The sequence below is a fragment of the Elgaria multicarinata genome, chromosome 9, assembly GCF_023053635.1.
Source record: "Elgaria multicarinata webbii isolate HBS135686 ecotype San Diego chromosome 9, rElgMul1.1.pri, whole genome shotgun sequence".
In the NCBI taxonomy this organism is placed as follows: Eukaryota; Metazoa; Chordata; class Lepidosauria; order Squamata; family Anguidae; genus Elgaria; species Elgaria multicarinata.
Genome location: NC_086179.1, coordinates 57,408,559 through 57,423,538, shown reverse-complemented (window position 1 = coordinate 57,423,538; position 14,980 = coordinate 57,408,559). Strand labels below are relative to the sequence as shown.

The window sequence follows — 14,980 nt, the reverse complement described above, 5'->3', positions numbered from 1 at the left end:
TTTCAGTTTGCAAGATCAGTATATTGTAACGTGTTGCAGAGTAATTTTTGGCTGACCACACTTGGCACAGAAGACAACTGCAAGCCTTAAACAGGACCATTAGTTAATATTAACAGATATCTTTTGGTTATAAATAAAAAAGGTAAAGTAAATCGACAAAAGTGAAACCAAATTCCCAACTCCCTACATCCATTAATCCATTAATCATTTAGGGCGCAATCTGTTTAGACAGAAAAAAGTCTTCCAATCCCCAGTGTACCCCAGTCATGCTAGTCATGCTAGCTGGGGAATGCTAGGAGTTGTAGAATTTCTTTGTATCTAAACATGCATAGGATTGTGCCTTTAGTGGCTTTTCATACCAGTTATTTCCCCCTCCATACAGTGACCTGGTTTTCATGAACACATATTTCTTAAACAAGCCACAGCCACATGTGATTTGAATAATCACGAGCCAGGCATGAATTGTCATGTTGTCCGAACCCAGGCAGAATGGCTTGTTGGAGGGTTAAATAACCTATGGGCTGTTGTTGGCCCAGTGGTTTTGAACCAATGGTTGTTCCTTATTCCAACATAAAGTAGTTTTTTCCTAAATATAGTCTACATGATCCTGGTCTTATGCTAGTTTCATCTTTGGAGATCAGGTACATGTTCACTTAAGCCAGTATTTCTCCATTAAGAGCATAATTGTATACATGTCTCCTCAGTTCAATGGGACTTTTTCCAGGTAAGTGGTATAGGTTTAGAAGAGACCCTGTAAGATTCATCTACAGATATTTGAGCTGGAGTGCCTTATGGAATAGAACACAATTTTATGTGTTGATAATCTTGTCAGCATGAAAGATGTGTGTCTTCCCTGAATCTCTTCACACTTCCTGTTGATCCTGGTTTCTAGACAGCAGAATAAATTATTAAAGCTACAGTACTATGCACACTTACTTGGGAGTATGCCCCAGTAAATCCAATGGGACTAATGAGTAAACATGCATAGGGCTGGGCTGTCAGATTTCTGGCATTCCCTGGAGTTTTCTCCCCCTTTTCACTAGCGAAAGGCACACCCGTCAAAATCCATTTCTGCAGACTTCATCCTTTTCCCACCTGCAGATCCATTCCATGCTGGTGTCTGTATGTTTCTGTGCATTTTTTAAAAGTCTAACATTAACAGAAATTTCCCTATTGACTAAAGTGTGTTTGAGCACATTTTAGAAATGTACGCAGTCTGTTTTTCACTTTAAAAATGTGCACATGTTGCCAGACCCTTTTTTTTTCATTTGCAGAAGACATTGCAAGCCCATAAATGTACAGATTTCTGATCACAAGTTGGGTCTGTTTCCATGGTTGTTTCTGGGAGTTGTGAATTGGATAATTCCATAAAATTGAGCAAATTTCTCATCCCTACTCCTCACTGCTTATTTGAGTTGGGCAGAAAGAAGATCACATGATGTCTCTGTTTCCAGCAGAGACACAAACCCTGATACTGTGTTAATTGGTTGATTTAAAATGCACAAATTAAACGAATAATACCAATTAAAGTTACTCAGTGAAAGGCAGCAGGTGTATGATGTGTGCAATACATTAGAATTGAGACTTGAACTCAAAGCCTTCCACAAAACTCCCCAAGCATTCAGTTGGATCTCAACACTTGATCATCTGTCAACTTTGTGGAATTTTCAAGCTAGTGGCAGTGGGTGTTGTGGCCAGTACCTTGGAAACAGCTGAAAGAGGTGAGTAGAAGGGGAATGATTGCCTGATGAATTAGAGAATTTGACAATTCTTAAGATAAATTTCAGTTGTCATTTTAAAAAGTAAACATGGGAATCACTGTTCTCATAAACCTTTTCTAATTTATATGAAACATTACAGATCTAGAAATCAAGACATTTGGAATATCAGGGATAGCAGAAAATAGCACTGTTTGGTAAATATGTGTGTTTAAAATGCAAAAGTTAGACCTTCCTATTACTCTGTTTTTGTGTTTGTTATCCAGGATCTTTAAAGGAACTTAAATATTCTTAAAAATAAATAAACAATTGGGGGTGGAGTATAGAATACTCTTTGTTCTTTGTTAGCCTGTAGTACACGTCTGGTTTCCTAATTAGGATTGAACTGCATGGTACTCATTGCACAAGGAACATTAACTAATTATTTTAACTCACTGGTGAATTCGCTACAGATAGCTTTGTTAGCTGAAACATTGAGGGTCGCACAGAAGCCCTTTACAAACTGTTGCTAGTTCAGAAATTTTAGCTTTGACTATTAATTTAATTTACCTAAGTATGAGTACAATATATAACTGTTGGCGGACAGGTAGTATTTATGCTGGTATTTATACAGTTTATGTGAGATAGGAGTAAAATACATGGGTAGTTGCTGCATATAAGCAATGCCGTACATGGAACAGCAGCTACACAAAGATGCAATTTCAATCAGCCCCAACTCTGATTGGGTTCACATGTCACAATAAGCCATAGTGGTTTATAAGCGCTCCTAGATGACATGGTTTATCATTTATTTATTTATTTATTACATTTCTATACCGCCCAATAGCCGGAGCTCTCTGGGCGGTTCACAAAAATTAAAAACATTCAAAGTATAAAACAACAGTATAAAACCATAATATAAAATACAATATAAAAGCTCAACCAGATAAAAACAACAGCAATGCAAAATTACGAATTTAAAACACCAAGTTAAAATTTATTTATAGACTGTTAATATGCTGGGAGAATAAAAAGGTCTTCACCTGGCGTCTAAAAGCATATAATGTAGGTGCCAAGCGAACCTCCTTAGGGAGCTCATTCCACAGCCAGGGTGCCACAGCAGAGAAGGCCCTCCTCCTGGTAGCCACCTGCCTCACTTCCTTTGGCAGGGGATCGTGGAGAAGGACCCCTGAGGATGACCTTAAGGTCCGGGCAGGTACATATGGGAGGAGGTGTTCCTTCAGATAGCCTGGCCCCAAGCCATTTCATGTAATCAGGGAGTGCTTTTCCCTAGCTCAGGTGGTTTATTAAGCCAGAATAAGTCATCCTGATAAGCCATAGACTGCATCGAGGTTTATTTAAACCCTGGTGGCTTATCATGTCTTCTGGCATTCCACAGTGGCTTAGAGAATGGTTTTAAGAGTGCCTACAGAATCCCTTTACAAGAGCTGTCAAAACCACTGCCACTGCTCTGCTCCAGCTGGCAGATCTCTGTTCTGAGATCTGCCTTGCTGCCAGTTACAGAAAACCAATGAGAAAAGCTCTAAACCTCCCCTAAAACACCAAAGTAGTACAAAGCAAAAATATAGCCTGAAGCCCAAAGTGCACAATTGTGAATTAGTGCTACTTCATTACTGCGCTATGGTAGAAATCCAAAATAAAGAGTATCAGAAAGTGCCAGTTGCCCGAAGTGCACAATTGTGATTTAGAGCTACTTCGTTACTACAAACTGCAAATTAGCAGGGTTTTGACGGTGTATCAGGTGCCTCCCTATTGGGGGGAAGCTGTATGTGAAGTTTTGTCCTAATCCTGTAAATTTCCAAGAGTTTATTTGTGCCACCCCTTCTTGGTGCATACAGCGTTTTCACTCCAGGGTGTAATTGCACAGTTCAAATTGTTATTTATTACAGTCGCAGACCAGCAAAATCAACACCAAAACATTCAAAGGTTAGATAAAAGTGACATAAAAACAAAATACAGCTTAGTAATTGCACAGGGTTTTGATGGTGCATCGGGTGCCTTCCTATGTGGGGGTGGGGGGAGTTGCGTATCAAGTTTTGTCCGGGGTCCTGCAGTTTTCCAAAGCTTTATTTGTGCCAGCCTCTTCTTGGTGCTCCTGGGTTTTTCACTCCTCTATGTGGTTATCATGCAGGGCTTTGATGGAGCATCGGGTGCTTCTCTACTCGGGGAAGTTGTTATGAGATTTCGTCCCGATCCTTCAAACGTCCAAGGGGTCAGTGCTACCAAATGGGAGGAGAGTAGAGGAAGGAGGGGCTATGTGCATTAGCTCAATTGTGTGTGGGGATACAGTAGTTTATAAGCCATCATGGCTTAAAGTGACATGCAAACCCGGCCTTTGTTCTTGTAAAGTCGATATCAGTTATTGTATCTTTACGTTATATTACCAGTCTATATTAAAGCATGGCCATAAAACTTTAGAATTAGAGGAGAATGTTTAAAAATTCAGGCATATATTTAGGAGAATCATACAGATAGCCCATAAACCCACTGCTTATGGCTTAAGAGTCTTACATTACCCACCATTAATGCATGTATTGGTAAAAGCTGAGTTTGTGTCTGTATGCTGTATAATACTATTATTAAAATGTGCTTTGTGTACCTTTTTTGCCATCATAATAACAGTTAATGTCAAGGGTGTTTTAGAAGTTTTTCTTTTGAGAGACCAGTAAAGAAAGCCTCACTCCTTTTAAGTTGTTAAAAGTATATAGGCAAGCATGTACTTGGCAAGTTTGCCATTGCAATAAATTGATATGCCTGACATTAGCAAATGAATTAGTTTCTCTTGCCAGTCCCCTGACACACACACACACACACACACACACACACACACACGTACATACCAGCATAGAATGTCAGCATAAACTGACAATTTTGTTTAGCAATGCTTTTCTAGCTGAGTCAGCAGCAATAAGCTTCTGAACTAGGATTGCAGTTTTACAGAAGGGTCAAGTTACTGCTGAGGTCAGGTGCCTGTTATCTGGAAGCACAGGCAAAATATTAAGAAGTTAATAGAAATACTAAAAAGCATTTGGGATTTTCCAACTCTATACTAATCATTAAAATATATTAACTTTACTCATTGATAGTGGTACATCTAAAAAAGCTTTAAACGTATTTTCTTCTTTAATATTTCAAGGTTAACTACTTCTCCTCTCCCCCGTCCCTTCTCTATGTATGCTTTTATTATTTTCCTCAACTGGATGATGCTTTTACAGAGAGGGTTTGCACATTCAAGGTGTATTGAAAATCCTAACATATTCTTACACAGAAATGAAAGCAACTATTATTATTTTATTTGTCAGGGTGGGTGCATGGGTTTCCAAATAATTATTGATTTGGTTCTTATTGTGCATGAAAATAACACAGTTTGGAAAGGAGATTTTATTGGTATGCATTTGGGTTTGTGTTGCCTATTTTACGGTGCTGCTTATACACACTTACCTCTGAGTAAGTTCCATGGAACTTAATTCCCAGTACTCATGCATAGCATACTGTAAGTCTTCTATCTTTAGAACAGCTGCCTCTTATGTACTTCTATGTAATTGGTATGTATTAGTCAGAGTTTCAGAAGTTGTTTGATGTGTGCATATGTACAAGCAATGTGTAGTAATGATGTAACTGTAGGAACAGTAGTCAAAAATGCTATTTAAACTCAATTATCCCTGAATGTATATCATCTACTTGTAGTCCTCTTGTTGTGTTGTGGATGAACTTAATAAGAAAAATAGGAAAGCAATAGCCAGCAGAATGCAACATACTATTAATAGAACTTATCAGGGTTTGAGAGTTACTTAGACCAAGTATTATATTTTGCTTAGTTTAAAAAGAAAACTCATTTATTTTCACAGTCTTTCGCCATAGTGTACAGATGAATGTCTTGGATCCTAACTTTCGTTTCATAAATGAAGCAGAGTTCCCCTTCCCTCTGAAGCCCCCCGCGCCACTTGAAAAACTTTCTGGGATTGTTGGACCCCAGAGAATAGTGGTATATGGTACCTGAGGGAAGGGAGCTGCAGAAATTGCTGAGCCTTACATAAATAGAGGAGCAAGTGGCCATGTTCAGACAACACAATAGTCAACCAAGTGTTAATAGTCAACACGGATGATTATTTGGGAGTGACATAGTAATAGTCAACAGTGGTGTTGACTATTAACACTTGGTTGAATATTCCACTGTTTGCTGGAAATTCATGTCTACACTGATTTCTAATACACTAATAATTATTCATTTATTTATGAAATGTTTTACTTTTCATTATAGAATAATCCCAAAGCGTGGTACAAAACCAATAAAACACATTAAAATAATAAAAACTTACCTGATAAACCAATAAAACAGAAGATAGTAATACAGATACATAACATTCAAAAACAAAAATTCAATCAAAAGTTTATTCAGTTTGGATTCCCTCTAATTTTGTGATTAAGAAGTTTGAGTTAACTGTTTTTTAGTTGTTGTTCAGGCAGTGAACAATGTGACCTGGTTCGCATGTAACAACAAACCAGAGAAGGTTGTCATTGAATTGTGGGTTGTTGTTACGTGGGAGTCCTGTAATTATGGCTTGTTAACCACAAACAACCCAGAGTTCACAACCCAACAACACTAGTTCTCCCTCTCATAATACTAAACTTTGGTGTCATTCAATGAAACTGATTATAATTTCAGGACAGAAAAACATTTATTTCTTTTGCTAAATATTAAAAACAAGACCTTACATTTTTAGCATGAAGGAAATGTAACAAGCCAGACCTTGCTTTAATGTTGGTGTTGCTGCAATTTCCAGTGTTAGAAGAGACAAGCTGCTACTGAAATTGAACTTTGGATGCTTCAAGACAAGATTTAATAGTCCAATTACCTTGTCACATTTACAGATAACTCATAAGAATATATCCAAGTTTAGCATCAATTAGTGTAATGTTGTATAATAAAGATAGAACACTTGTAATGCCTAGAGTTGGGAGACGATATAAACAGTAATAGGATGGGGGATGTGATGCAAAATTTTGAAATTTTAATTCATTTGGTTATGGTTTAACTACTGTATTCAATGAGGCATTAAAGGAGTTAACTTTACTAAAGTGCTAATACCTTACTTCATTTGTCCAAGGTTTGATCGCTTTTATGAAATATTTGCTATTTAATTCAAATACAGCAGACTACATAAGCTGTTTTGTGATAGTACAGGTAATTTTTCTCTGCTCTCCAGGAAGGGGTGTGCATGTGTGACCTTGCATATCTATGGGGCTGGTAGATTTTATTTCTTTTTCATTAAGTTTGTCACTGTTTGCAGGAACAAAGTCAGTTGCCAGGAAGACAGGATGAGGTTTAGGTTTAAAGTAGTTGAAGGCTGTGATTGTGACAAATAATTAATACGAAGAATGTAGTGGTAGTATGTTAGGCCACTAATTAGCCTATTATTTATAACTATAGCAGAACACAAATGCATTACTGAAAAAATTAGTTAAACTTGCAAATTATGTAAAGAAGATAATTTAACTAAATTAGCAGTACATGCAGATCTCTAGCATTCATATCAAGGCAGTATATCTCTGTATGAACATGTGATAGTTTGCAAAACTGCCTGGTTTTGAAATTGAAAGTTTGTTCTGTAACAGCCATTTACAGAATTCATGAAATGGAAAGATAGGTGAACATATTATTTGTTCTGTTAGTATTGGCCGTTTGTACAGGTTTTTCTTGGGGACCCCACATGAACGGTGTTGGGAGATTTCAGTTATCCCCTAGCAGCTACTTAATATTAGAATCCGGAGTTATCCTGTGAAGCTGAATGGTGGGAGATTTATGACAGATTAAAGGGAAGTACTTTTTCACAAAGCACATTGTTAAGCTATGGAATTTGCTACCACAAAATGTAGTGATGGCCGTGACTACATTGGATGGCTTTAAAAGGTGATTAGACAAATGCATGGAGTATAAGCTGCTAGTCATATTGGCTATATATTGCTTCCAATATCGGGGCAGTATGCTTCTTGCTGATAATATAAGAAGGAGGATGCTGTTGTTTTCATATTCTGCCTATGGGCTTCCCTTGGGCATCTGGTTGGCCATGATGTTAATACATTATTGGACTTGATAGGCCTTTGGTGTGATCCTGCATAGCTTTTTTTGTGTTTCTTCTGAGTATGCATAAGATTGTGCTGTAAATCTTGCAGCTCTAGCTTTTTTTATTGAGTAAACTTTTTTTCTTTTTTTTAGAGAGAATGTGATGGAATACAGAAATTAGAACATTGTGACATTTTAGTTAATGTTTTAGCTGACACAGGAATATTTTAGAATCATTTTAGCTACTCCATTGAGTTTTCTGCTGATTTAGCAAAAAAAATGTGTTTTAGGTTCACTTGTCATCTAATGTGTGGTTTTTCAAGCTGGCATTTGGGGGATGTAGACTGTAACCTCAGTCCATGCATACACCCCCATCCCCACAGGAATTTCCTTGTACTAGTCAATTTACTCCTCCACTTCATCGGCTCCCTAGACAGCAACACTTTTTTTTATTTCCACCTTTGGGGAGATTTGTGCAAATTTAACATTACTTGTTTATGTAAACTTTTGGGGAGATTTGCGCAAATCCACTTTAGTGCAGAAGCTACTGCACTAAAGGGGATTTGCCTTAAAATGTACATAACTTGACTCACTCAGTCCCGGGTTTGCCTTGAAATTTGCATGTGTTTAGTGATCCCGTTCATTGCCTATAATCTTCAACTAGATCTGACAGCGCGCAACAGAGACCAGTGGAGGGAAGCGACAAGCACGAGGTGGGTGGGGAGCGGAAAGCGGCTAGCAGCTGCAGGAGAGAAGGAGTTTTAGGGACAGGTGTTATTACTTCAGTAGAACCTGAAGCAGCCTTAAAAAACCCAAAGTGTTCCCTAGCAAAGGAAGTGGAAGATGAAATTGACAAGGACATTGATAAGATGAGGATATTGATGTGCTTGGCTAAGGAGCAGACTTGTGCAAGACCCCAAAATAAAAAAATTGCAAATGTGTTCCTTCGTCCATAGGGCTCAGAAAAATATTTCGTTTTTGCAATCTGAACAAAATAAGATTTTTGCAACTTTAAAGTTGTAAAACTTAACAACCTTAAGGTGTATTTTCAATTCATTTAAACAAAGAATTGCTGTCATACCATATAATTTGAGAACTGTCTTCTTAACCTCACTATTGCCTCTTCTTTACAGGCTGCTGAGTCAGGAATAATAAAAGTAAAAACGATAGCTGCACGAAACACTGATGTCTTGGCAGGTAATTATTTGCAATGAAACAAAATCAAAATTTATTTTAAGGCTATTTCAATCCTTTTCTGTGTGGCTTGATATTGGATATGTTTATTACTTTTAGAACATAGAAATAATGATAAAGGGCGCAATCCTATTTTGATAGTCAGAGGCTGCTGAGTATCCAGTGCAGGGCAGCCAGCGCACAGAGGCAATCCTCTCCTCCATGCTCCAGCCATCCTGTATTTTTGCCTTGATGGGTGATTACGCCCATCTAGGCACAGCTTTCAGAGGGGAAGGAGGCTGGGATGTGCATAGGAAGCTGCGTAAAGGCTCCCCTCTCCATGCCTGGGCCCACCACCTTCTTGCCTTCTCCATGCTTCATTTCCAAGTGCAGAGATGTAGTCAGAGAAGCGAGAACTGCACTGGATGTGAGGGGGAGGGGAGCGCAGTTCCCAGAAACCGAAAAATCCTGTGGCCCTCTAGACAGCATCTAGTGGCCAAAGGATTCATTTTTTTAACTTAATCGAAGGTCTAATTTCTAATCAAAGATGGTGGAAGTGTATGCTTTTTTACCCAGGAGAAGGCTAAATGTATATAGTTACCAAAGCACTGGGATAGTTTGGGGGTATTCTTTCTAAAATCTCTCTAACTTGTAGGTAGTCACAGGAAATAGGCACAGTGAACAGCTGTTTCTGGTCTTCAGGATACTAAGGGCATGTCTACACCTACTTGCTATCCGGGACGGGGGAGGATTTCACTCCTTTTCCTCCTTACTTTCTCCAAAATAGTTCTTCCCTTTCATATCAAATTCAAGTAAAAGTTTCAAGATGGAAAGTATTTCTCTTTATAAATGTTTTTGCAACAAGTAACAGTAATGTTCAATAAATTTTAACAGATTTTATTGTTTTAGTTAAATCCAAGAACTCCTGATATTTTACTTAATATTTCTTTCTCTTTTTCAAAGCCTTGAAAGAGAACAGCTCAGAGGTGGTTCAGCCTTTTCTAATGGGCTGTGGAACAAAGGAACCAAAGATCACTCAGCTATGTCTGGCAGCTATTCAGAGACTCATGTCTCACGAAGTTGTTTCAGAGGTAAGATTAGGGTAGCCCAAGTGGTACTGTGAAAGTGTTTCCTAGTACTATACATAGCTGAAGAATTAAAAATTGAGAATCACTTAATAGGTAACTAAGGCTTGGTAAATGTAACACTACCACAGTGAGATTGTTGGAAATGGCTTCTTTATCCTATCCTCACACAAGCATTCCCCCTCCCTTTCAGTTTCAGAATTTAATACAGTTAGTGTGACGAGAGCTAATGTGGTGTAGTATGTTGAGTATTGAACATCAACCAAGGAGACCTACTCAGCTATGGAGCTCACAGAGTGTTCTATCTCTTAGCCTATTCGACTTTAAAGGCTTGCAGTGAGGATAAAATTTGGCCGCGAGACCATGTATGCTGGCCTGAGCTCCCTGATGGGCAGTATAAAAATTTAACAAATAGTGCTAAGCCACTATTGCTACCCTTGGTTATAAGCAGATAAGCAGCCATTGAGTTAACTATGATTAGCATTTACACTGATGCAGATTTAACACAAACCATAATTAGCTCAAAACTAAAAGGGAGAAAAGAAGAAAAGAATATGCATCTACACCAATTACATTAATACAAAATAGTCTATGAAAAACACACTCATTCCCAGTAGCTCCTACCTTACACTGTTGTCAGTACTATTTGTAATAAATGGGATAATTACTTAATATAATCAAGACACTTTTTTCTTTTAATGCAATATTTTAAATGAACAGATATTAACCATGTAAATTTAAGAACAACTTTGAGGTTTGTTTATAAAAGGCATGTGGTTTTTATTGGAATTTATTGTAATATGTTCTAGAGATTCAGTATATAATTTTGCATCCCGCAATGGTAACATCTCAACTGAGTGCTAACATTTTGGAGTATATTAAGTCTACTTGAATTAATTAATGACATCTACATCTGTAGCCATTTTGCACACAAAGTATCTAAATGTCTTGACTGTACATTTCAAATAATTTATTCCAAGGTTGCAGCTGGAAATGTTATTAATATGCTTTGGCAACTGATGGAAAATAGCCTTGAAGAACTCAAGCTTCTTCAGACAGTTCTTGTATTGTTAACCACCAATACAGTTGTCCATGATGAAGCACTTTCTAAGGTAGGCATTCTGTGCAATACAAGTTACAATATTAATTGTACATTATTAACAAATTAACATGAGCTGGTTTTGTAAGTTTCACAGACCATTCTTCACTATATGTGGGGCGGGGCGAAAGGAAACCTTCAGAAAAATTGTGCTTTGGTGTTGTTTTTTATGCTATCACTTCTGGCCTGTTCAGGTAATTTTTAACTCTGAGTTGTTACTCAGGGGAAGACTGATAGTAAGCCATGTGTGCCATTAACAATATAAGCATTCCAAAATATATAGGAATATATATTGTTATCCTTAACAATATAAGCATTCCAAAACTGGGATTGTTTAGCTTGGAAAAAAGGAAGCTAAGGGGAGACTTGATAGAGATGTACAAAATTATGCATTGTATGGAGAATGTGGATAGGGAGACACTTTTCTCCTTCTCTCAAAGTACTAGAACCAGGGGACATCCCATGAAGCTGATTGGTGGGAGATCCAGGACAAATAAAAGGAAGTACTTCTTCTCACAGTGCATAGTTAAATTATGGAACTCACTACCACAAGATGTAGAGACAGCCACCAATTTGGATGACTTTAAAAGAGGGGTAGATAAATTCCTGGAGGCGAAGGCTATCAATGGCTACTAGCCCTGATAGTTGTATGCTATCTCCAGTATTCGAGGCAGTAAGCCTGTGTGCACCAGTTGCTGGGGAACATGGATGGGAGGGTGCTGTTGCACCATGTCCTGCCTTGTTGGTCCCTGGCCGATAGCTGGTTGGCCACTGTATGAACAGAGTGCTGAACTAGATGGACCCTTGGTCTGATCCAGCATCAGGGCACTTCTTATGTTGTTATGTAAACTCTTATTTATCTGTGTTTTTGTTCTCACCTGTTTGATTGTTTTTAGTCAATGTTGTACAATTGTATTTTATTGGTTATATCCCACTTTTGTATTACTTTATAATGAAAAGTGGATAATAAATTTAATAAATAAATATTAAAGCCAGCAAAATAAAATACCCAGTTAAAATCCAATCTGAATAAAATTACCCCATAACTACTTAACCTCATCCATGAATAATATGCCAGTCAAGGAGGTCTTAGAGTGCTTCCTGAAAGTGCTCAGCTTTGGTTAACTTTTCAAGGAAAGAGAGTTCCAGAGTTGTGACGCAATCAATGAAGATGCCTCTGTCTTTTTGATGTTTGGACCTGGCACATGAATGGTATAGTCAAGAGAACACTGTCTTTGTACATGCCATGGAAGTTTTGAAAGCAATTGTGTGACTCACTTCTGCATCCTCTTTCATTGTCATATGTGAAGAAGCTTTTGATGGACCAAAAGGGAGAAGATTTTCTTAGATAACTGGGGACTACAGCACCTTGAAATGTGTTTTGATGGGGAGCTAGTGCAGACTGTGGAACTTTGGAGTAATTTTCACCCCCATAGTTGAATAGTAGGATGTAATGTTCTGCACAGCTGAAATTTCAAAACTGTAAATAAGAACAGATCCATGTGGAATACATTACAATATTCTAACTTTCAAGATGTAAACGAAAAATCACTAAACTAAAATCTGTTTTGGGGAAAATGGATTCATCCAATGTTAAATTTAAATTTGGCATATTTTAAGTTTTGAAACCGTGAGAATTTCCACAGCTTAGTTTCTGCATTTTTAGCTTTAGAAAGTCTACATAAATTGAGAGTACATTGATACTTTTATCATAGTGTGTATAGCTTTAAAAAGCATTTGGCTTCTCTAATGAGAATCGTTTAAATTTTAATTTTTTAGGCAATTGTCCTTTGTTTTCGGCTGCACTTCACAAAAGATAATATCACAAATAATACTGCAGCAGCCACAGTACGGCAAGTAGTTACTGTTGTTTTCGAAAGAGTGGTTGCTGAGGATGAACGCCATAAAGGTGGGCATTTTCTTGTATTGTAATGAAAATATAATTATTTCTATTTAGTGCATATGACAAATTTGTTTGTCAAGAGCCCTTTTTATCTCTAAAAAGAAATCTGTCACATTTGTATCTAGCTACAGAAATCTGTCACATGTGTATCCTCCAAGGTGGTCAGAGTATAAAAAACGTGGGGTTATCCTGGTCTATCCTCAATAATTCTGTTGAAGTAGGGTATGCTGAGGTAGAGAAGGCCATCCAGTGACTTTCATGGCTAAGTGGGGATTTCAGACCAGGCCTCACTTATCCAGGTCCGAATCCACTTACTACATTACCCTACTTAACAAAATAAAGGTTAATTTTCAAAGAATCTGTGTCAACGTATTTATATTCAACATGTGACTTTTGTAAGGCTTTGGGGCAACAAGTTACTCAGTAACTGCCAAACATGTTCCTTACCTTGTGCTTAGGTGGAAAATGCACTCATTGACAACCAGATCCCTACTGTATAAGTACGTTAGGGTCTTGATGGTGGCAGGGGAACAGAGAGCAACCTCTTGGAACAGGGCATGGGCCACAAACATATGTCAAAATACCCAAGTTCTTACACCAGGCCTAGTTAAAATAAGAGAGAGAATATGGCTATTCAATTTTGACATTTTATGTTCCCAAATTGGATCTTTGTTTTATGCAGATATTATTGAACAACCAATAGGAATTCAAGGAAACAGTAACAGAAGATCTGTCAGCACCTTGAAACCATGTGCTAAAGATGCTTACATGCTTTTTCAGGTATTGGCACTTGATTTTTTTCTTTTTATAGTTTTTATGTACAATATAATTTCTTACTTTTTTATTGTTTTTTTGTACAATATAATTTAGGTTCAGACTAGTTTATGTGACCAGTAATAATCCATTGCTTGCATCTGACAGCTTGCATTATGCTACACAATATTTTGAAGGCTCCCTGGACTCTTTCGTTTTTTGCATTGAAGAAAGAAGGCTCTGACCATTGACCCAATCCGTTAATTTGTTTCACTGGGTTGTTGTCAATGCCCTTCCCACCACCTTTCCTTTGTTAGTGCATCCTTGGTGATTACCATTGATGTGGATACTTCTCCGAAACTGTTGCTGCTGGTCAGAGCAGTTGCAAAACATCCCAGCCCAAAATGGGGCAGGACCACTGATAATTGCACACCTTTGGACCCAGGTATTTTTAGGATTTGCTGGGGCTTGGTTGCCAGCCCTGGCATGTGGGATTAGGAGCAGAGGATTATGACAGAGCTCACTTTATTACATTCTCTGCTTAAAGGAAGAATGACAAATTGATTATATATCAGCATTGTCAAGGGGGAGGGGGAAAGGTAAAAGATACCATGAGGTAAGAGATTATTTTATTTGTTATAGAAACAAATGATGTAATTCTCAGATGCTTTTTGGAGTTCCAGATTCTGCAAGTTAGATCATACTACAGCCTGCTGAATTAATTACCAGCTACATAGTCAATATAGAATATTTAACAGAATTATCCATTGATGTTGTTATTGCTACAAATACAATATTGACTTGTATGAAGATATTTTGCCTGGTAATTCTTTTTCAAATCTTTCCTCCTAGTAAAAGTGTGAGTTTTTAATGAGTATGGAATTTCATTTAGGGGGAGCATTTTCAAATTGGAAATACTTAAAAGGCACAGAACTGTACAGATTTGCGGGATCATTCCAGTGAATAAAAGTACAAGATAATGTGTTTTTGTTTTGTTTGTTTTAGGATCTTTGTCAGCTGGTTAATGCTGATGCTCCTTACTGGCTTGTAGGTATGACAGAAATGACTCGGACATTTGGTCTGGAACTGCTTGAGTCAGTCCTCAATGATTTCCCACAAGTATTTTTACAAGTGAGTGAGTGTTTTGTTCATTTTAACTGGTCACATCCATATATGTGTGGGTGG

General features: G+C 37.6%; 1 protein-coding gene across 3 annotated transcripts in view; it reads left to right on the top strand.

Annotated features, from left to right (window-relative positions):
• MON2 (MON2 homolog, regulator of endosome-to-Golgi trafficking) overlaps window positions 1-14,980 on the top strand; it is a 64,336-nt gene that overhangs the window by 1,595 nt on the left and 47,761 nt on the right. For 2 of the 3 annotated variants that reach the window (XM_063133955.1, XM_063133954.1), the window contains exons 2-7: window positions 8,916-8,979; window positions 9,919-10,046; window positions 11,021-11,152; window positions 12,919-13,048; window positions 13,725-13,822; window positions 14,801-14,926. In XM_063133955.1, coding sequence (XP_062990025.1) covers window positions 8,916-8,979; window positions 9,919-10,046; window positions 11,021-11,152; window positions 12,919-13,048; window positions 13,725-13,822; window positions 14,801-14,926 — 678 coding nt within the window. The remainder of the gene's footprint in view (window positions 1-8,915; window positions 8,980-9,918; window positions 10,047-11,020; window positions 11,153-12,918; window positions 13,049-13,724; window positions 13,823-14,800; window positions 14,927-14,980) is intronic. The other variant, XM_063133956.1, reaches the window with a different exon arrangement.